The sequence below is a fragment of the Thamnophis sirtalis genome, unplaced genomic scaffold (genome assembly GCF_051295495.1).
Source record: "Thamnophis sirtalis isolate CommonGarterSnake01/CBP01778 unplaced genomic scaffold, rThaSir2_p1.2 scaffold_5, whole genome shotgun sequence".
In the NCBI taxonomy this organism is placed as follows: domain Eukaryota; kingdom Metazoa; phylum Chordata; class Lepidosauria; order Squamata; family Natricidae; genus Thamnophis; species Thamnophis sirtalis.
The window spans coordinates 97,933,872-97,957,487 of NW_028261385.1; the positions used below are offsets into that span (position 1 = coordinate 97,933,872).

Below are 23,616 nucleotides of genomic sequence, written 5' to 3' on the forward strand. Positions count from 1 at the left end.
AATCACTGCAGTTGTTACATTAGTAACACAGTTAAGTGAATCTGGCTTCCCCATTGACTTTGCTTGTCAGAAGGTTGCAAAAGGGGATCACATGATCCCAGGGCATTGCAACCATCTTAAAAGTGAGTCAGTTGTCAAGCATCCAAATGTAAATCACGTGACCACAGGGATGCAATGGTCATAAGCATGAAAAATGGTCATAAGTCACTTTTTTCAGGGCCATTGTAACTTTGAATGGTTACCAAAGGAACTCTTGTAAGATCAGGACTACTTGTACTCAATTCTGTTGTAAGAAGGGAAAAAAGCATTTGATCATGATCATTCTTAGCCCTGTGGCAATGCATGATCCAAATCACTTTATAGTGTAAGAATACTTTTTCCCTTACAATTTATAGTAAGGCTACTGTGAGATGTATATACAAAAGATATTTTAAATACTATTAGAAAATATGCTTAGAAATTAATATACATAGACCAGGGACGTGCAGTCACTAGAGGCAGGGGAGGCAGGGCCTCACCAGTCTCCTGAGGGAAAGGAAGAATTTTAAATAATTTTTTAAAAATAATTAAAGCCAGGGTAGTTGCTACCAGATTCAAAGTCACAGTGGCTTGGTGTCTGCTCTCAGTGTTAACTATGGGAGGAGGCGAGAGAACTCGGAGCCTCTTTTGCCTATGGAATTGTTCGCCTTTTAAAAGTTAAGGCGGAGTTAACAAGCGAACACTTTCATATGCAAAAGAGGCACTGATTCTCCCGCCTCCTGATCGGGGAGCAGCGAATCATGCCTTATGAGCTTACGTTGAGCACGCTTACGTTGGCCGGACAAGAGGAGAGTTGAGAGAGTTTCCACAGCTGGAAAAGGTGGATCAGACGGAGGGAGGGGGGGGGGGTTCAAATTTATTGTAATTTAATTTGTAATTTGTAATTTAATAAAAAAATTAATTTTTTATTGTGAGGATTGTGTGTGTGTTTTTTTTCTTTCTTCACAGCGGTGGGGTCGGAGGAGGCAGGGGGGGGCGAGGCGGCGGAGCACGGAAGCGGCAGGGACGTTCTCGCCGCTGTGTTTCAACAGGCCAGGCGTCTCGCATTTATGTCCGCCATAAACGCGAGACACCTGGCCTGTTGGACACAGTGGTGGTGGGGGGAGGAATTGGCTGGGTGGGCTGGCTGGCTGGGGAGGGGAGACCCCTTTAAAGCCCAGCACCGAGCGAGGACGAGGAGAGCGGTGAGTCCAGGCAGGGAGCAGGTCGGGTGGGCTGGCTGCAGGATTGTGACTGTCTCTATGAGGAGGTGGGGGGGGGCAAGGCGGTGGAACGCGACGGTGGCAAGAAGCATCTCAGATGGAGCCGGGACACCCAGGGAGCAGGTCGGGCGAGGGGTGGGTGGGCTGGCTGCAGGCCGAGGCAGCAGGATTGTTCATCGGAGGAGGCGGGGCGCAAGGCGGTGGAGCGCGATGGTGGCGAGAAGCAACACCCCCGCCACTGTGTCCGACAGGCGTCTCGCGTTTATGTCCGCCATAAATGCGAGACGCCTGTCGGACACAGTGCCGGGGACGTTGCTTCTCGCCGCTGCTGCGGTCTTGCCTCACCAACGGTAACCGTCACCGCACGTCACTGGCATAGACATATATTTATTTTAAAATATTTATTATTTATGAAATCGCCAGCAATATAGATAAAAGTGAAAGATAGGAACTATTTCAATATGGAAAGCAAGGCTGCTGTTTTAGCAGTAATCCTCCTCATTTTGCCAGATAAATATTATTTCCATTTTATTGGTAGCATTTGGAAAATATTAAAATTGAGGGATACATTTTGTCAGAATTTGTAATTTTATTTAAGTAATTATTAGTAATTAGAACCAGAGGTGGCATTTGAACTGGTAGCAGAAATTTTGAGTAGTTCGGAGAACCAGTAAATACCACCTCTGACTGCCCTCATCTATTCTCTGCCTCCCGAGTCCCAGCTGATTGGGAGGGAATGGGGATTTTGCAGTAACCTTCCCCTGAAGTGGGGAGGGAATAGACATTTTACAGTATCCTTCCCCTGTCATGCCCACCAAGCCACACCCACAGAATTGGTAGTAATTTTTTTAATCCCACCATTGATTTGTAGTCACATATGCATACATTGACATGCTGTAGAACAATTTGTCTGCCACTGACCATTATGAAGATTACAATCTTTCTGCACTTTTCCTCAAACTGGTTTGAGGGTGTGTTAAAACTGAGAATTGTGAGAGTTTAAGTTTTCCAACAATCTGCTTATGCATATGTGTTGCTTTATTATTAAACCACTCAAATATCACTGAAAATATCTTTAATCACATTGATTATCCTTTTGAAACATGCTATGAAGAATATTTATTTTTCTTTTGTTTAGTCATGTCTGATTCTCTCAGGAACTGAATGAGTTCCTGCAGTTTTCTTGGTAAGATTTTTCACAAGTGATTTGGCATGGCCTTGAGAGAAAGTGACTTGCCCAAATGACTAGCTTTGTGTCTATGGTGGAACTAGAACTCACTGTCTCTTGGCATCTAGCTTGATGTCTTAACCACTACATCAAACTGGCTTTCCACTGAGAAGATATCAAACCTTTAAATGTATTATAACACCTTTCTTTTTGAATCATGGTGCCCCTCCATTCAAAGAAGCACTCTAGGCTGTCTCTTAGCTCTAACTTGGATAAAAAAGAAATTGATTAAGGAAACATTGACATAAATAATCTCACTTATCTAAAACAATGAATTTTTTTTTTCTGATTTTTTAGAATGGGCTCACTAATTCTATACATCTTTTAAATCTTTACTGAATATTTCACAAGGGAAAAATTACCCCAAATCATTAAGGAGAATTATTAGGGTTTATTGCAAGAACTTCATGAAATATTTTGGTACATGTATTTTTTATTGCAATCATTGTTAAACATTTGGTAATTTCTAATTTGCTTTGCTAGAAACCTACAAAATATTAGTATATCAGAACATGATATTATAACATAGCCTATTGGTCACAAAGGTCTCTAAATTTCTTATAGGTTTATAATAAAGAGAGGATTTTCTAGAAATATTTCACTATATACCTCCCAAATATAAATTAGACCGACTAATATAAAGGTGGAATTGCTTACAATCATGTGTAAACAATCTCATTCAGGAGACGGCATTAGAATCATAAACCTGGCAGGAATATGCATATTGTACCAAACTGCAGCATCATAAACACAATGAACTGGATTAACCAAAGCAGGAAATTATATTTAACTCTTCAATGAATGTCTGATTGCTTTCTCCTAGCCATGTAGGGGGTCTCACAGTGGAAGCTTCTGGGCAAACTTACAAATGATTCTTTTTTTTTTTTTTACAATAAACACTGTTATGCAGCAATGATTTGGAACTCTAATTTTCCACGTACAATAAAACAAAAATACATATAAATGTTTAGTGTTTTATATAACTCCTTTCAAGAGCTTCTTAATGTTGATCCAGATATCAGCAAGTGCTTTCATACATATCTTCCTACTATCAATTTTCCCAAGCATGTGTTTGCTATGGATTAAAAGTTTGGTACTAAAAGATTGGATTGAGGAGGAATTTTACTGTTTCCTGTTTGGCAGCTACTGTAAGTGTCAAGTAACGAGAAAAATGTTTAGTCAACAGAAAATATTTGTTCCCATCTATTTTGTTCTCCAATATCAGAATTAGCTCTGATCCTAGGAAGGCAGACAAAAAAACTCAGTTTGAGATTAAGCAAGTTTTCAGCATGGCCTCCCACAATGGGGAACCTCACTTTAAGCCCCATATAGGTTTCTTTAGCTTTTACAAAAGGATAGCATGTTAGTTGAGTTGATAATGGCAGGCTGGGAACAGCAGTTGTTTTAAGTGGGTCTTTTTCCTTAGTTTTAAGTGATTGGATGGTGGGGCCAATGCCATATTAAATGGACTGGAAACTATAAGGAATGAAGGCATGACCTCTTTTGATCTATGCAAATGGAAGTTTCACATCTTTTTGCTCCTCTCCCCAATACAAAGCACCAGAGACAATAAAATAAAAAACGGCAGAGCTAGTTTTCTCCAGAAACAATCCTCTGAATGGAAGTTGGAAAGAACAGTGAAATTTACAGAGGTACAGTAATCAACATCTCAATGCTGAATCCTTGAGTGTGGAGGAGATTTTAATTAATTAATTAATTAATTAAAACTCACTGGATAGATTGATATTACCATATTTTAGAACATGAGGAAGTTCTCTTGTAATGCTTATCAGCACACAACCACATTTCAATGAAACACATTCTTCTATTACTGATGAATATTATGTTTCCACTACTTTGTTTTATCTAATTAATGAATATATATAATACTTTTTCATGTCTCACAACAATAATAGAAGAAACTAATATTGCTTCATGCAGGTGAGATGAAGCTACAGAGAAATTGTACAGAATTTACCCACACAGTCTATAAGACAGAGGCTCCTGCTATATGCTGTAGACATATTGAAAAAATGACCCTAAGAAATAGAAGCAGTACCTTAGCAGTTGATCTTCCAGACCAGATCGGGTAACAGTAAAATTTATTATAGTTACTTTGATGCACACCTATAAGAATAAGAAAAAAAGAAAAGCATCTTCATGTTAAAAAGAATGTTATATTTGGATAGAAAAATAATGATAAAAAAGTTACATATGGTCCTTCAAAAGATGACAGGAAATTCACATTGCAATGTAGTGGATGTTTACTCAACCATAAATCTCAATTAAGGTCCTTTAATGAAAAAGAAGTTATATATTTTTATAAATATTTCGAACTCTGAAACTGGTTGCAAAGGCCTTAAGATATCCCTGGATTTTCCAAAGTGGTTAAGAACTCCTCTTGACCCTTAGCTTGTTGCCAAACCAATCAAGCTAATATGCTTTGATAGGACTTGATATTCCCAAGTACAAATGACATTCTTTATCAGTTTCAGTTGTTGTTACACTGCTCATTACTTCTGAAAAGTTATACAGTAACTGTGGCCTTGAATTGATTTTCACAGTTGGACTATAAAACATTTAATACCCCACCAAAATCATTTTATGGTGACATGGAAATAGCACCAAAATTAATAGCCCAATGCTTTCTTCTTCTTTATCTTCTAATATATACTATTTCTCATATTGTAATGTCATTATGTTGTACCTTTCCCTGTTTCAAATCATAGGTGAAGATTTAAAATGTGTGCTACAATATTGTAAAAAAAGGTTAAGTGTTGTAATATATTACAGAGAAAGAGGCAGAATTTAACATAAAATGCTTTTTTTCTTAGCCTTCCAAAATCTACTATATTTGACTGATACATGGAAAATTCTGATGTAAACTATATTTATCCAGATGCTGAGTCATCCACTATCTCATTGACAGTTTGAGCTAGCCTAAGGCTTCCTTTGAGAAGGTTTATTGTAAAAGCCATTGTGACTGGTTCTATGTAATACTTTAAACTGTAATCTATTATTTATTTAACCTAAAAGGCTGGGTTAACACAAACCACATTAAGGCTGGGTTCACACAAACCACATTAAGGCTTTGTTGTAATGGTATGTGAGAAGACCTTCAAAACAGATATGAAGAAATAGTGTCTAGGGAACAGTCAAGTAAGAGATACTGTAGCACAGCCTGCACCTGCATTTTGGGCGAAGAAAAAAGCTCCGAAGGGACTCTCCCTAAATTCTCAGGTTGTAAAAGAAATAGTAGGCAATTTGTACTATCACACTTGCAAGATTCTTTACTTTACAATAAAGTAGAATTAACTCATCTAATCATATGTCCTGTCTGACATACCTGGGAAAGCTGACACTAAGTTCACATATGATTAAAAATAAACAGACTGTTGCTAAATATTAACTGGTACCAAAAAGCGACCGTTGACATACCTGAACAGTCCTTCTATGTGCGCTGCGAGGGGAATCCAAGCATGGGTTAACTTTGTCCAGCGTTGCTCATGCTGCTGTGGTGGATATGGTTGCTACCTCCTGTCCCTGCGCCTGGTGGTTGAAGGAAGCACTTTGCGTTTGTCCCTATTTTCAATCAAAATAGGGTCCAACGCAGCTCCAAACAAAGGGCCTCCCTTGAAGGGGGTAGAGGCAAGACACCATTTGGAACATAAATCAGCTTGCCAATGGCGAAGCCAGAGGAGCCGGCAGATGCCACATTGGATGCTACCGCACGGGACGCGAACTTGGCCGCGTTGAGTGTAGCATCTGAAGAGAACCCCAGCACTGCCACCAGTTTATTTACATCCTGGTGTAGTCGGAGGCCTTCGGGAGGAAGCCTAAATTGTAGCTGTTGCAACCAAACCAGCGAAGTTCTATTAAAAAAAGAAGCTGCTGTGGCTGCACGTAACGCCCAGGCCTGGTGTGTTTTGCGGATGACCAGTTCGGCCTTGCGGTCCTCGGCCTTAAGACCTTCCAAAATCTCAGAAGGGATCAAGGCCAGGGAGGCCAATGCCGCTACAGGGGGATCCACAGTAGGGAACTGAAAGAGTTAATCCAATTCAGGCGTGGAAGCGTAGAGCTTCCTGTCCCCATTACTAGGAGGGGGAACAGCCGTCAGTTGGGACCACTGTTTCTGAACAACGTCCAGAAACAGCTTCAGGACGGGTATGACATCCTGCTCCTGCACCTGTTCTGCGAAAAAACGGTCAGTGGAATCAAGGTCCACAGCCGTACTAGCTTGAGTGGTGGCGCCACCCATCTTGGTAGTTGCCTTAGCTTTGTACAAAAGCTATTTAAATAAGGCGGGTTGAAATAAGCCGGAGAAAGCCGGTGTATCTTGCACCGGACCATCGTCATCCGACAATTCCAGGGCAGCTACGTCCTCCTCCTCACCAAGGAAAGAGCCTTCGCTGTAAGCTGAAGGTAGTGGTGAAGGAGGATCAGCCTGAGAAATAGAAGGATCTCGGGCAATGCTGAGAGGAACAGGATGCTGGGCCCTGTGCTGCAACTCTGCATCCACCCCCTGGGAAATGGCTGCAGAAATCATACTATGAAGCTCTGGGGGCAAATTAAATTCGGACCCATCCCTGGCCCTGAGGCCTGCAGTTGAGGGTGTGAACGTGGCTGCGGGCTCTGATTGCAGGAATGCTTGACTCGTAGTCAGGTCCACCTCAGACAGGTCTGGGGTAGATCGGGGCCCCAAATCCCCTTTGTCTGCACCCCTCTCCATTGGTGTGGGAAGATTGGGGGACCAGCCATGAATTCCCGCAGGAGGAATCGAGGGAACAGGGGAGTGGCACTCAGTCATTAATGTAGGAGGGGACCTAGTGGTAGGCGTAGGAGCCAGGGCCGAAGACTTGGCCTTCTCTTTGCGCTTCGCAGCTCTGTCCGGAGTTGCAGATGGTGCATGTGATTTATGTTTGGAGGCCCTAGTGGTGGACCTACTCATCCTGGTGCTGGGCCCAGCAGTCTCAGAGTGCAGCGGAAAAGAGCTGGGAGCTCCATCGCTGCCTCCGGAGACAGAATGATCGGCCATAATAATTCACGGGGGAGCGGCTAGATTTGAAAGGCTCAAGCTCACTTCTGAAACCAGGGCAAACCTCTGATAATAGGCGAGCTGACTCGTTATGGTGCTAAGTGATGGCAGTGAACCGACCTCTGCAGCACAATGACTCACTCCGTCCTCAATTGCAATTGAGCGCGCAAGGCAAACTCCACCCCTTCCTGCCATTGATTTGGTGTGAAGGCATTAACGGTTCAAATAACCGGCACCAGCACCTGTGTCAGCGCAAAATTCAAAGTGCATCCAAAAAGCTGGGGGGGACGGAATGCCAGCAGCCGAAATGGTGCGGCTGACTCACCCCAAAACCGTGTGGTGGCAGCAAGACTCCCGAAGCGCTGGAAAACGGTGACCCATGCCTAAGAATTGTGCCCATGCCTGCTGGAGGGAAAAGTGCACTGCATTTCTCAGCAGCTAGTGAAAAGAACGGGAGGCGATACTGACGGGTTGTTGATCCCCGCGCCGACACGAGAGCGGCGAACCGACTCTCACCGCAGCCACTTATCAGGGAAGAGAGCGGCAAACTGACCCTCTACTGATTAGACCCGTTCAGATCCGGTGAGTAAGTATCCTGGTGAACGTTCATGCGGCCACTAGAGTCGCAAGGAACAGTGAGTTTTATAACTTAAGGAAGACGAACACCAACAATCCGTAGTCAAACGTGCCAAAAAGAAGAAAAAATCTAAGTAAATTGAGCTAATTTTGTCTATTATCCTAGAGGAGAAATTTTTTTGCATCTCTTTAAGGCTGGGCTGAGTTAAAAAAACTGAACTATCCCAGTCAGAGGAGGCGTGGTCAACAATTATGTAACTCAGTCTCTAGGCTAATGGACAAAGATAACCCATGCTTGGATTCCCCAAGCAGCGTACAGGAGAACAGATAGATAAAAACCAGGATTTCTAGTTCACTGTGTAGTTCGCGTAAGAGAAAGAGATACAAGAATTTCAAAATTGATTTCATTATAAAAGCAGGAATTGTTTCATAACAGAACCATCACTTTTCTAGAATAAACAAACTTACCTGAGAGGTCTGTCCTTTAATAAATAGTATCTTTTAGCTCTCTTTTTCTCTCTCATATACCTCACCTTTGTAGGACCTTCTGTATGAAAGTGTTAGAAAGTTACAACTGGTTTTATTGTTTTCTGATATAATTACTATAGATGTTTCTGGGCTCCATGACCATATTTCAAATTACATTCTATTTCAAATGTTCATAAGTGAAAGAAAGTAAACAGTTTGCCAATTCTAGCCCATTTTCCTCCATAGAAAAAAATAGAGAAGCGTTAGAACACAAGCTGATTAACATTCATACTTCCCATTTCTTATAGTAAATTATGCTTACAAAAAAACCCCACAAGGCAAAAATCATGGATTCCAGAAAGTGTCATTATTGTCTATCACCTGTACAAAGACATTCCCAGTATAACTTTTACAGATGTTGTTAATTTAGATAAAATAAAATCTAAGATGGTTTTTCAAACAAAACATACAACTACTTTAATTGAGTGAAAAAAATGCCTCTTTTTAAATTCTTAAGAGTCTAATTTTATGTTGTCTACTCAGAATTATGCTCAATTGAATAACTGCAGAAAATTGCAGCTCAGCTACAATATCTAATTAATATTATACCTCAGGTAAATAGTGAGGATTTGGCATTTTTGTTGTCATGTAGAACTTGAAGTTTTTATCATAATCTATGTCTGAATCTCCAAGGCGAATTAACAGTCTTCCACCAGAAATGAAAGTCTGCTTCAAAAGAATAGGTTCCAGGGCTGGATCAAGCGTTTCTTTAATCTATTGAAAAAGAAGAAAAGCATATATTTTACCAAATACGATTTTGAAAAAATCATTTTAAAAGTCAGCTAGCGCATGCATACATTAGGCCAGTGTTAGCCTTTGTCGAAATGGGAGCTTGCGTCGCACGCACACATGCACGCACGCATATACGCATACAGGGGAGCACCAGAAACCAGAAGAGCAGAGTTCCCACACACCCGTGGGAACACTGGAAACTGGAGGAGCAGTTTTTCAGTGCAAATGTGCACGCCAGTAACCTGGTCTTCTAGTTTCTGGTGCTTTCGCACACGCAAAGACCAGCTGGCCGGTGTGCATGTGCTCACTGGAACCCAGAAGAGCAACAGGTGATGGCTGGAGAGATGGCTCTGCGTGCCAGTTCCAGCAGACGTACTTTAGGTTTGCCATCAAGGCATTAGGCTGTTTAGAAGAGATCAGGAACAAGAGGTCAGATTTCACAGCCATAGCTATAGTTGAGCCACAATATCTTTATATACTGATACATATATAATAGCATTTTAAAAGCTGGAACTCTATATGAAACAGCTAGTCCATTGCCTACCTTTACCATTACTATTACCATTATATTCAATAAATATGAATAAAGCTGATAACTTTCTAGGATGCAAAGTTTGGAATATCTCTTCCCTAAAATGGGAAAAAGTATTTTCAAGTATTCACAATAATAAAAAGCACAACTAGGATGGTTCTTCCCCACACTTCCTTTTATGGCTTTTATGGTATGCTTTTCAACTCAACAAACTGTTACAAAGAAATGATATAAAAGAGCTCAGATCTATATCTTTCAGCAAGATAACTGTCTAATACCGAATAGAATGGAAGCAGATTTGGGGTATTCGGGAATAAGCTGGCCAAAGAAAAACTGTGTTTTGAAATAAATGGACCTGGTTTGCAGCCATGGAGAAAAGAATTTTAAAACTTCTACAATACGGTATTTCTCTTTTGGAAGAGGCAATTGGGCAATGAGCCTTTGACCTCAATTGAGACTGAAATTTCTGTTGTAAGACATTGTAGTCATAAATTGAGTAATCCCATGACTGGATTTTATGACCATTTTTAATGTGATTGTTAAGTCGAATCACAGTCTTTTTATAAATTAAGTGACAAGTGTGTATAGAACTGCAGGTTTAAAAGGATTTTACTATAAACTTTTTGAAGCTACTAACTATAATCCAATGTCCTCTATTCACACGGAATTCTCATAAATGGCAAATAAGTAGCATGGGAGCCCAAGAGTGGTATGCAACCCTGGGAATGGTTGGTGGCTTGAAACACACCCTCTGCCTTTTGTAACATGTAAAATTTTTAAACTAGTTTTAATTCTGTTAAACCCGTTTGACATTGTTTTTTTAACTATGTCTTTTCACGTGACTGCATGTTTTGTTTGTAAACTGCTCAGAGGCATTCAGGTGAGATGGGTGGGGTAGAAATTTGATAAATAAAAATAAACAAATAAATAAATACTGATAGATTCTCCCAGAGGTCAAGGGAAGTCATTTTTCTTATGGAGCTTTTAGCAAGCAATTGTAGCATGTGGAATAAATCTATTAGCTATAAATAAAAGAATAATAATAAGATTATTGTATGTAAATGCAAAAAGATTTAAACCTCTTCTAGAAGCACAGGTAAACCCAGACGAATAGCATTCTCCAGTGTACGCAGGAAACCAGTGTCCGTGAGCTTAATTATTTTTAAACCACATTTTACTTCTTTGTTTCTTATCCAACGGTTTGCCTGTATATTAAAAAAATTATGATTAAATGTTAAATCTTAATTGAACACTAAAAAGGACTGCTCATTTTATTTGTTTCTTAAAACATTCAGATCCTAAAAATTAATTTCCTTCTTATTTCTACGATTGCTATATCAGCACAGAGTGAAATCGGTCTACTGCCTGCCTTGTTTTTTCAGGGTGATAATTAGAGGCAGAATGAGAATTTGAACCAACATTTCTCAGTTATGCTCATGCTTTTGCAAGTAAAATTAAGGTAAATACAAGAGTAGTTTTCTCCACTGCCTAGTATGTAAGATCCTCCAGCCTTGGCCAGGAATTCAGATGAGAAAGAGGATTGTTATAATAAGCAGCAGAGGGATCCTTCAAATGTGATGCATATAATAGTGGTGGTATTAACAGTGTAGAGTATTTTATACAAAGCCTTGAGAGAAAGAACACTATCAGCATTGAGGTTATGTCAGGGTCTATTTACTATCAACAATCCTCCATTTATTTGCAGAAGCTAGGAACTATGAATGGTTTCTCATCACTCTAAGTTTGAAAATGCATTGTATATGTATGTATGTATGTATGTATGTATGTATGTATATGTATTTATGTATATATGTATGTATGTATTTATATATATGTATGTATGTATATGTATATATGTATATATGTATATATGTATATATGTATGTGTATATATATATATATATATATATATATATATATATATATATATATATATATATATATGTGCATATATGTGCATATATGTGTATGTGTGTGTGTATATATATGTGTTATATGTGTTATTATATTATATAGTTATTCATCAGCACAAATATATGTATTTGTGCTGATGAATAACTATATAATATAATAGTATCTAAGGCAGATGCTATTGGCAGCATGGATCTGCAAGGTTCAGGAGGCATCTTCTTCTTACATGGCAGTTATAAAAATGAGAATTTGATAAAGAACTTTTTATGACAGCAGCTAAACTGGGCTGCACTTTTTAAAACTCTTTTTCTTAGCATAAAGAAAAAGAAAGACTATAAGGGCAATATGATAGGCACCTAATAAATTACTTCAGTAATCCTGGCCTTCCACCACAGAGTAATGAATTAACAATCACATATATAGATTTTAATTTTCCTCTATTCTTTAATCATAAATTCCCTATTCCATCTAACCAAAGAAAAAAGAGAATGATATTATGGCAGCTGGAAGATGATGTCTAGTTAATTTGAAACAAGTATGGCCTTTCTTTCACATAGCTACCTTGTCCTATAAGTACACCTATCTTATCACAGGGTAACTCCATTTTGTTTTATTTTATTTGGTAGATTTATGTGACCACCCATTTCAAATACACAACTCTATGTAGTTAAATAGATATTGCTGTGCTGTATGCTGCCATTACAGAAGACTGCCAGATACTACTGTGGTATATATTGGGCCCAGAGAAAGAAGTGAATAGTTCGAGGGCCAATTAATATGTTGGAGGAATTCTGGGTTTTCAAAAGCCAACAATTCTAGAAACAGGGTAGCAGCTATTGGATAGATGTTATAATAATTGAGAAAGAAGGAGGTGTGCCAGGGTTCCAAACAATAGATCCATAACAAGCAAAACTCTGAGGCAAGTAGATTCCTCAAAGAATAGCTTTATTGGATATATCATATTGGCACAGATCTGGTGAAAACCGACTCTGAGGGTTCCCACAGTTTTCACCTAATTAAAAGCAAAAGTTTCACTTTCTCAAGACAAATAGTCACATGGTCCAATCACAGCTCCATTGGGTTGCCTGGTGACATCCTTCCTCCTTCCTCTGACCAGATGTGAGAATGTCGTAAGAATAACCTTGGTTCCCAAGAAAAAGTATTTCATTTTGGCTACAAAGGCCCAACTATTTCAATTCCCCCCTTCCGATCCCTCATCTCCAGTGTGGCAACACTGAAGCTCCATGGCTTTGGTCAGGTGAACTTCAGGATTGACAGGGTCCTTGTTTGTTCAAAGAATCCAGTTCACAGTGATAGATTGGTGAAATTGTGGCTGAGAACCAGAGGGAAGGGTCAGAGGGTCAGTGATCCAGTTTGACAAAGTCAATGGTAGTGTGTTCAGAAAAGCAGTGGCAAATCTCTAAATTCTTCTGTGTCTTTCTTCTTCTTTTCAAACTAGCAGAGCAAGTTGACAGGAGGAGGAACAGAAGGAACATATTATCCAGAGCCTAGAAAGCAAGCTGGATCTCTAAAGATCCATAAACCAACAATACTGAATAATAATTGCACACAAGTCTTTTATATATAAAAACAAACTATATTTCTCGAATATGCCAGCTATGAATAAATGATTAAAATAAACACTTACCTGATCCTGAGGATCAATCATGAGTGGCCAGCGCCGCCCACGTGTAACTAGAATGCCATTTTCAGTAGAAACATAATCGCGAGGTAATCCATCAGTATTCCATTGTCGAATTTCATAGGGGTCTCCCAAAATATTTATAAGACTGAAGTCAGAACTAATAGGAATGTCTAGATCTTGGCATTGTTTGATCCAGCATTCAATTAACTAATTTGAAGGGGGAAACACAAATCAGGAAAATCTATTTCGGTTACTGTATGAAATACTAATTATTTTAATCAAGACAAAGTTTGCATGAGAGTTAATAAGCAGATGTTCAATATGAAGATATATATAACTGGATGATCTGAAATTATATAGTAATGTTTTTGAATATAAATAATCTTATAAACTAAAAGAACTTTCTCTTAATGAGATTGTCAAAATGAGTAGGGCCGGAATTCTAATTTTTCAGCAACTGCTTCTTATTTTGGTGGTGGAAAATTACATAGAAATGTAGCTGGATAGTAGTCAATGTGATTGGTAGATAAAAAAGTCCAAGTATGGATAAAAGAACTGCATGATAATTTACAATGAATATCCTAATAATAAAAATATCTCAGGTCCTTGGGAAGAATTCTATACATATTTGGTTGACTGTGCAGCCACCCATGAAAATCTAATTATGAAAACATTTTTGCTTTTGTAGGCTCCAATTATGATCCTAATCAATTATGAAAATATGTTTGTTCTTAGATACGTTTGGACAATTTTTACTTTTTAAACAATTTGCAATTTCTACTAAAATACAGGTAGTCAACTTACAACAGTTCATTTAATGACCGTTCAAAGTTACAATGGCACTGAAAAACGTGACCATTTTTTCATGTTACAACCTTTGTAGCATCCCCATGAACATGTGATCAAAATTCATAGGCTTGGCAACTGGTTCATACTTATGACCCTGCTCTGTCCCAGGATCATGTGATCACCTTTTGCGAACTTCTGACAAGCAAAGTCAATGGGGAAGCCAGATTCACTTAACAGCCAGTTACTAACTTATCGACTGCAGCTGTTCACTTAACAATTGTAAGAAAGATCATAAAATGGGGAAAACATCACTTAACAACATAAATTTTGGGCACAATTGTGTCCATGTCGAGCACTATCTACAAATAAGAACATAAAATATTTTACTTTTCTATAAACTATCTCCATCTGTATATAACAGTAAACCTTTTTGGCACATGCCAAAACTAGGAGATACACATAGTCACAGAGAGATAGTTTCTGAGGAACTGCTATTGCACCCTTAGTACTATTAATTGTTAGGGTGCAGGGCAGGGTAAGGATTTCCTCCTCCCCCCGTTTTAATAGCAATAGCATTTAGGCTTATATGCCACTTTGCAGTGCTTTACAGCTCTCTCTAAGCAGTTCACAGAGTCAGCATATTGCCCCCCTATAATTTGGCTCCTCATTTTACCCACCTTGGAAGGATGGAAGGCTGAGTCAACTTTGAGGCTGCTGAGATTTGAACTGCTAAATTGTAGGCAGTCGGCAGGCAGCAGAAGCAGCCTGCAGTACTGCATTTTATTTATTTTCTCCACATAAATATTTGACCTGAGCGGCATGCATTAATGCTGGCTCCCAAATCACTATTTCCATTCTAGGTTACAGTTTCCACTTACACTTGTTTCTTCTTTTTGATCCTGATTATTTCTTTAAGAGCAAGATCAAAATCATATCCAGACCAGTTCCCTTAGCCACTCTTGACTATTGACAGCAAACAGGGAAAAATCATGATTTGGCTGTGTAGATTTTTTCCCCATATGTGGAAACATTATTTGCACTTATTTAGATTTACAACTGCTTCTATGATGTACAGCAGCTTTTATGAAGCATATCGGCTTTAGAATAAGATAAAAATAAAAGTCAAATCACTAAAAATTATGATCTAGAGAAAGTAAATATTTTAATTAACTCACCAATTGTCTATAATGTGCAGTAAAAGCCCCATAGTAAGCTACACAAGCAGCAGCTATGAAAACATTTCCAGTGATATTTGAAATCTCTGCCTCAAAATTCAAAATACTTTCTTCCCATCGAACCTGTTCATCCCCTAATGCAGCTGTAAGTCTTCCAGCGCGGTTGAGACGAGCCTGAGTCAGTGCCATGGTCTTTGCTAAACAATGATAATTCTATTAGATCATGGTTATAATTCAAGGTAATTCATTTCGTTAACTATTTTTTGTCTTTTGAATGAATAACAAAATTCAGCACTAGAATTAGCAATATGAAAGATTTCATTGTGGAGTAATTCTTAAAAAATAGATTATGATCATTTGATTTTGTGTTGCTAATGTGCACTTTCTTACCAGACTGCCTTCCGAACATAACATAACCAATTTCTCACATCTGGATATTTTGCTATTACATTTTGTGTATACGTCTTCAGTGAAAATGTCTTTTTGAAAGATGACATGTCAGCAGAATTTTAAGATGTTAATAAACTACACTGGTGAACTTTTACAAGTAGTCCTCGACTTGCAAGAGTTCATTTAGTGACTGTTCAAAGTTGCAACAGTACTGAAAAAATGACTTATGACCATTTTTTACATTTATGAAAGTTGCAGTATCTCCAATGGACACATTACTAAAAACTCAGACACTGCGCAACTGATTCACACTTATGACGATTGCAGTGTCCCAGGATTATGTGATCACCTTTTGCAACCTTCTGACAAGCAAAGTCAATGGGGGAACCAGATTCACTTAACAACTGTGTCACTAATTTAATAACTGCAGTGATTCGCTTAACTACTTTGGCAAGAAATGTCATAAAATGTGCCCAAACTCACTTGACAACTGCCATGCTGAGCAACAGAAATTTTGGGCTCAATTGTGGTCATAAATCAAGGACTACTTGTATTGGTACAGACTTCATGAGAGTTTGGAACTTGTACCTTACCCTAAGAAGGTGATTAAGAAACACCAGTGTAAAACATTTTTTATAATTTTTAAAATAGGTACTTACCAAGGCTTTCTTTTTCATCCACACTTCTTTCATATTGATCTTGTAATTCCTGTATTTGTTCCTCTACCTGTTTCAGTTTTTTTTGCTTATCACGAAGTGTAGCTAAAGTTGCATCAAGTTCTGCCTAATCATAATACAAATTAATTCAAATTATTATTCTTCCATATATTCTGAATGTTTTATTTTATTCATTTGCACAGTTGCTTTACAGAAAAATAGAATATAGAAGAAACTACACATAATTATACATTATAATTACTTATATAACCTTATAAATTATATAACATTTAATACATATTCATGTTCACTTTGAGGAATCTCAAGATTTCCTCAAAATGAGTCACCACCCTTAAAATAGAATTACATTTGAATCAAAGTTTGAATCAAATCCAACTATTTTGATATCATACTAAACTAACAATTTATTGTGATATCAATATAATTAAATATATTAGTAATGGAACAGCTAAAATACTCCTTTCTACTCCCGTTCATGCACACATGCTTTGTTTAGAACAAAAATCATTGGAATGGGAATTATAGTAACAACTTTCCTAGAAACATCTTGGAAATATTTATGAGAAAATGGGCAACAGCAGATATTTTCCTCCCTGATTTCAATTTTATTTTATATTGTCATATGATGGTTCTCATTTATCAGATAATGAAATATTTTTGAAATTTTGCTACTTCATTATGGCATGCCACTTAAAGACATGTAAAGTGGACGAACTAATGGTTTTGGGACATACATTAGATTCATTTATTCAATTTATAGTCATCTATTCTGTTCACATTAGGGTCCAGACAGCTAACAACAACCAATTACAGAAATCCCAAATATATTTCTTCTCAAAATATATAAATAACAACATTATAGGCCCCCTCCCCATGTGTTATCATATAAGCATCTTGCTACAGAAGTAAATCTTAATTGTTCCTCTAAAGATGTAAATGAAGGCAATTCCAGAAACAACACATTCCCTAATTTGGGGGTCACGCAGTAGAAATGTAATGAGGAAAACAAAATAAAAACACAAACATTGACTCATAAAAATAAGCTGATGACTTTAACTTTAAAAAAAACCATGCACTTGTAATTGCCTCAACTTTAGATACAGAGAAGGATTGATCTGAGGGGAAGCAGGAAGTACATAAACTCAGCCCTAGTTCTGTTAGTTTGATTTAAATGAGAGAGTTTGATAAAGAAAAAAAATAACATTGAAATTGTTGTGGTAGCAATGCTACTGTCAGACAATGGTAATTTGAGGAGATTTTTATGAAAGCTAAACTAACCAAATGTTCTCCACTACTGTCAGCCTGGTTTAAGAAAGCAAATTCAGAAGGGGAGGCCTAAAGAATCAGCAAATTCTTTGTCTCTTATGCTTTTGCAAGACAAGAAGAGTAAAAATACTTTATGCCCCTGCAGGTTTGGGAATGAAATGGAAAGAGAAAGAAAGGCATTTAACATTGTGAATAAAGAATTACACAGTTTCCATAATCCAAGACAGGTTACATCAGTGGTGGGTTCTGCCAGTATGGGAGTACCGGTGCCTGCTGGAAGCAGCAGGCACCGTACTGGAACGGTGCTTTGGAGGGCCCACCTGCTCCCCATGTTCCTTACCTGTATATTTGAACCAACCAGGCCATTTGTGCATGCGCACACACTGCACGGTGCCTGCACCCCGCTCCGCTAACTTACATGTTAATATAGGAATCAGACTGCAGATACAAAAATCTGGAGAAAAAAAGAATAAATACCTGGGCACCATGTAACTTTTGCCTTTTTGGCTCAACCACCTTCACAATGCGAGAGTATAAATCCATCGCTCTCACCCACATGCACATAGACTTGCATGCCTTTGACACTTTCTCTACCTTTTCTGGCACAAAGTCAGGATTGTTTACGTATTTCTGAAGCTTCATTAATATCGCGCTCTTTATATTTTCTTTATCATATTCTAGAAGCCTCCTCAGGAAGGTGGAATCCCCAAGTAGTTGTTTTGCTGTTGCCCAGTCAGGCCTGAAAGATTAAAACGAAAAGATTGATGAAGATCTTTCCTGAAAAATATGCACTGTAAAAAGATCAGTTTTTTTAAAAAAAAAAATAGTCCAATTTTAAGATGAAATATATGTTTAATGATCTACAGGTACATCTAGTCTGCAGACTTGGTGAAAAGAGTTAAAAACAATTATTTAGGCTTCTGGTCCTAGGGAGAAGATATAAGGGAAACTGTGCCGGATGCTACATGTTCAATTTACTGTTTTACAGTATCATAAACTGAGGTTTCTATGGTTTGTCCCAGTCAGCCAAGATGGTCAGACTGGGTTTTGCATTTTTATCCACTTACTGAGTCCTTCCCAAGGACCTGGGATAGGCAAATGTGAATGTTTGATGGTGGATAAAAGCTGTTCCAAGAAAAGTGTATTATTATTTAGATTTTTTATCCCACCTTCATTACTTTTTATCAGTAATTCCAGGCAGTGAATATACCTAACTCCTCCTTCTTCCTATTCTCCCCACAACAACCTTGCGAGGTGGTTGGACTGAGAGAGAGAGAGACTGGCCCAAAACTGGGACTAGAATTTACAATCTCCTGCTTTCTAGCCTGGTGCCTTAACCATTATGAATATCATTTAATTCATTTTTTTAAGGAAATATATTAGGCTGCTTAAATTTCTCTTCCTTTACAGCATAGAAAAATCTAACTATATCCCAACATGTAAAAATACATAATTTCATTATCTTGAGGCAGTCTTTTTGATCTTTCTTTTTCCTTGGCAAACACAAGGTTCCTTTATACTTTTTAAACAGAAAATATGTTTTCATCCATATCATTGGCATACTCTAAAAGTAAATGAGAGATTGATAAAATATGCTGTCATTTTTGATGTCATACATAATTCATTTTTTATGTAGAAATGGAAAGAAGACAATTTACAACTGCAGCTTGAGGTTTAGTTCTGAGAAACTGAAGTGCCAGCACTAAATATTCCAAGTGTTGTAGTTTATTTGGCGAATGACATTACTGTGGGCTGTCGGCAATCCTATGCCACACCTTCTAAAAGCAATAATTAAATGTAGTTTTTTATTTCTGAGTAAACATGTATAGGGTTACACTCTTTATATACTGTCATAAATAACCTGAAAGATATGATTAATTACAGTCCTTTAGTTATAGAAAGAGAAACGCATAAATGAAATGTTCTGATTTCTCTTCCCCCAAAACAATAGTTATCTACATGTCATGTTTTTGTTCAAGAGCTTAAATTGCTACATGACAAAACAATGTTGTTTTAAAATCAAGACTACCAAAACATAAGTGAAGCATAAAAAAAGGAAACTAATTCTATATTGTTCTATATGATTTAATGCTCTCTGAGCATTAAAAAGGATATGTAGAATACAGATTCTCAAACTGATACCAATAGATGAAGAGAAGATGGTCTTGTAAGAAATTGACAAACATATAAATAAACTGATACCATTTAGTCATAGTTATTGAACAGTTATTCCATTTTAAACTTGATAATATTGGACAGCATTTCTGTTTACTCAGAGTCACTGAATTCAGTGGGGCTCATTTTTGGTAAAACTTATTAGGAGTATATTTATACCAGAGGTGTTAAACTCAAGGCCTGCGGGCTGGATCCAACCTGTGGGGTGCTTAGACCTGGCCCAGAGGGCCACCCTGAAAACAGTGAAGGACCGGCCCATGTGCATCTGCCAGCGAAAACAGAACTTGGGAGGGTCACACACGGTTTTCTCAAGCTCCATTTCCCCTTGCAGAGCACTGCAGGAAGTCTATGCAGTTGCGCCAACACAAGTGATGTTGAGCTGGCCATGCCCACACATTAACACAAGGTGATAATCTTGATTAAACTAATTAAGCAAACGGAGTTACTGTTGCTTTAACCATTTAATCTTATCTGACTATTGGCGACTTTATAGGCAAGTGCTCTCCATGCTATCCTATCAAGCACAGCTTCTTTCATTTGTTTGATGTACAACTTTGTATCAGATTTGATATTATCAAGCCAGCATGTTTTTGCTTGCCCCTTCTTCTTGTTCCATTAACCATTCCTAAAGTCATTGCCTTCTCCAATGAATGTGCATGCATGACATGGCCGAAATAAATCAGACATAATCAAATGAGTAACCACTGGATTACGTCAAATGAGCAATCATCATAAAACTTCAAAGAGGTGTATCTATTTAAGGAGTTATTCATACTCATAAGCAGATGGGACATACAATGTTTAGAAGGGTAGAACCAACTTGCAAATTTACTCTGCGTGTCAGTTTTGTCTGGCTTGGCATGTACAAAATTGAATTTAGATTACAAATGAGGATTTTTCCCCCCAAACTGAAAAATCAAATCTTTTAGTAAATATGTAATAGTTGATTGCAAATGTCAATCATTCTGCTAGGGGAAGAATGGACTAGCTATGAAATGGACAGCTATCCCTATATTCCCTATAAGTTGAATCAGAGAACAGATTTTGGCCACTAGGGAAGACAGTTTAGAGAACGGTGTGGGCATTGGTCTTTTGGAAAGCTTAAAGGTTGATGAAATACTTATGCCAACAGCCAACTGAACAGCTATATTTCGAGGCTATGCCACAATAGTTGACAGCTTATCTGGGAGAAAAATATATAAAAAGAGCAGTTGGGACAGTGCAATGGCAGACGAAACCTGGAAAGAAAAAAATAAAGAGTGAATATTGAGAGGAATGGAGTAAACTGTAAGCGTTAAGGAAGAAGTGTAGTTTGGTGATAGTAAATGAAGTACTACTTACAATGAGGTGGACCAGAGTCTTGGAAATTCAGAACTCTTATTGTATTTATTTATTTTTTTATCCCACCTTTATTATCTGTATAAATAATCTAAGGCAGTTAGCATACCTAATACTTCTTCCTCCTCCCATTTCCCCCTCAAACACAACCTTATGAGGTGGGTTGGGCTGAGAGAGGGTGACTGGCCCAAAACCAACCATCCAGCTTTTCATGCCTAAGGTGGGACTACAACTCATGGTCTCCTGGTTTCTATCAGGGTGTCTTAACAACTAGACCAACCTATCTTTTAGAAAAGTCTATTACTATGCCTTTCATTTGCTCTCCAATAACTACACTTAAAGGGTCACACATTACTGGATTCCATTGGGACATGCTGTCAGCTACTCATTGAAGCTAACATTTCTTTTCTCAAGATTGCACACGAGCTGCAGAAGACAACTCTGTGACCTTGGAAAGAGACTTAGGAGTTGCTGAAAGGTGCCAGGTGTGCTCCGATGCACATGTTTCCTTTTGAATCTGAAGCCCAAGTATCTAAGGATGGGAGTGGGGGAAGGGAAAGAGCTATCTATAACTATTACCAAAGGGATAATGTGAGGTCACTATGTTTATGGTTTCAGCTTCATGACATTAGCTATCTCAATAGCTGTAAGGAAATTTATGTCAGAGTGGCATCACATATATTGCACAAAAGATGTAAAAATTAACACATGCTAAATAAATTTGTTTTCAGAAATGACATCACTCTAGGACTAGGTGAAGGGTAAAGCTACAAGTCAATGCAAAAGATTAAATATACAGTATAGTAATCTTACTTTGCATTTAAAAGAATACAAATAGCTTCCATCACTGTCATGACAAGATCAGGCGGTTTAGTGAAAACTCTGATTTCAGAAATATCTGCCTTATCTAAAGAATCTAAGGCTTTGTTGGCAGCTTCTAAAGCTGGAAGGGCTTCATCCAAATCTCGCTGGGCATCATCAGCTATTGCCTGAGTTTCCTCCGCTTTTACTTTTGCAACAGCTTCATCTTCCTGAACAACACGCCTAACCTGGAAGAAAAAAGTGTCACCTTGTAGGGGAGATGGGCAGCATAAAAATTAATCAATAAATAAAATGAAAAAGAAATACATATTTTAACAATTTTTTTTAAACACAGGTAATCCTCGACTTAAGGAAGACTCAAGGAACAGAGCCGAGGTGGCGCAGTGGTTAAATGCAGCACTGCAGGCTACTTCAGCTGACTGCAGTCCTGCAGTTCGGCGGTTCAAATCTCACCGGCTCAGGGTTGACTCAGCCTTCCATCCTTCCGAGGTGGGTAAAATGAGGACCCAGACTGTAGGGGCGATATGCTGACTCTGTAAACCGCTTAGAGAGGGCTGAAAGCCCTATGAAGCGGTATATAAGTCTAACTGCTATTGCTATTTTGGTCGCTAACAATGTGATTGTTAAACGAGCCATCACATGACCTCCCCAACCCAATTTCACAAGTATTTTTAACATTGCTAAGTGAATCACATAGTTGTTCAGCAAATCCAGCTTCCCCCATTGCCTCTGTTTGTTGGAAGATGGCTATAAAGGTTGCAAATTGCCATCCTGTGACTATGGTTACGAATGCAAGCCAACTGCCAAGTGCCCTAATTCATATGACTATCAGGGTGATGCAATCGTCGTAACTTTGAGGACAGGTAGTAAATCACTTTTTAAAGCACATTGTAACTTCAAACCATTGGGAAATGAATGCTTTTAAGTTGAGGATTACATGCATGTTTCCTAAGAAAACGAAATAGAGCAGGTAGCGGTTATTGGTTATATGGGAATTTATAATTTAGTGGATTAGATAAAATGTCTTGAAGAAAAAGTCTTCTAGCAGGAAGAACAGTACTATCAACAGTACTCCAATACAATCTTCCCCATTGCCTCAAAGGATTCCCTACTCCTCCAGAGTTTTAAAGCAGAGGGGGGAATTGTATAACCAGAGAAATTCCTTTTCAGGCAGTTTCTGGTAGATCAAAAACCTCCACTGAGAAGAATTCTGGTAAGTTTATTGTTTCTATTGTAGTAATATTCTTCTACTAGAGCTATGGTGGTGCAGTGGTTAGAATGCAGCATTGCAGGCTAACTGCTGACTGCCAGCAGTTCGATTCTGACAAGCTGAAGGTTGACTCAGCCTTCCATCCTTTTGAGGTAGGTAAAATGAGGATCCAGATTGTTGTGGGAAATATGCTGTCTCTATAAACTGCTTAAAAAGAGCTGTAAAGCACTATGAAGTGGTATATAAGTCTAAGTGCTATTGCTATTATGAACTGATCTTTTAACATGTGGAAAGATATCACTTTCTTAAAGAAGAAAGTTAAAAGCTGTGCCTTGATAATGCTTTC

The 23,616-nt window shown here is 38.2% G+C and overlaps 1 protein-coding gene and 1 pseudogene across 1 annotated transcript in view; both read right to left on the minus strand.

Moving 5' to 3' along the window:
• DNAH6 (dynein axonemal heavy chain 6) overlaps positions 1-23,616 on the minus strand; it is a 207,943-nt gene that overhangs the window by 61,000 nt on the left and 123,327 nt on the right. Inside the window, exons 51-58 of the mRNA XM_087716259.1 lie at positions 22,052-22,287; positions 18,203-18,464; positions 16,442-16,565; positions 15,393-15,589; positions 13,432-13,635; positions 10,952-11,077; positions 9,158-9,322; positions 4,529-4,596 (exon numbers count right to left, since the gene is read on the minus strand). Coding sequence (XP_087572385.1) covers positions 4,529-4,596; positions 9,158-9,322; positions 10,952-11,077; positions 13,432-13,635; positions 15,393-15,589; positions 16,442-16,565; positions 18,203-18,464; positions 22,052-22,287 — 1,382 coding nt within the window. The remainder of the gene's footprint in view (positions 1-4,528; positions 4,597-9,157; positions 9,323-10,951; positions 11,078-13,431; positions 13,636-15,392; positions 15,590-16,441; positions 16,566-18,202; positions 18,465-22,051; positions 22,288-23,616) is intronic.
• LOC148045496 (uncharacterized) lies at positions 6,000-7,417 on the minus strand (annotated as a pseudogene).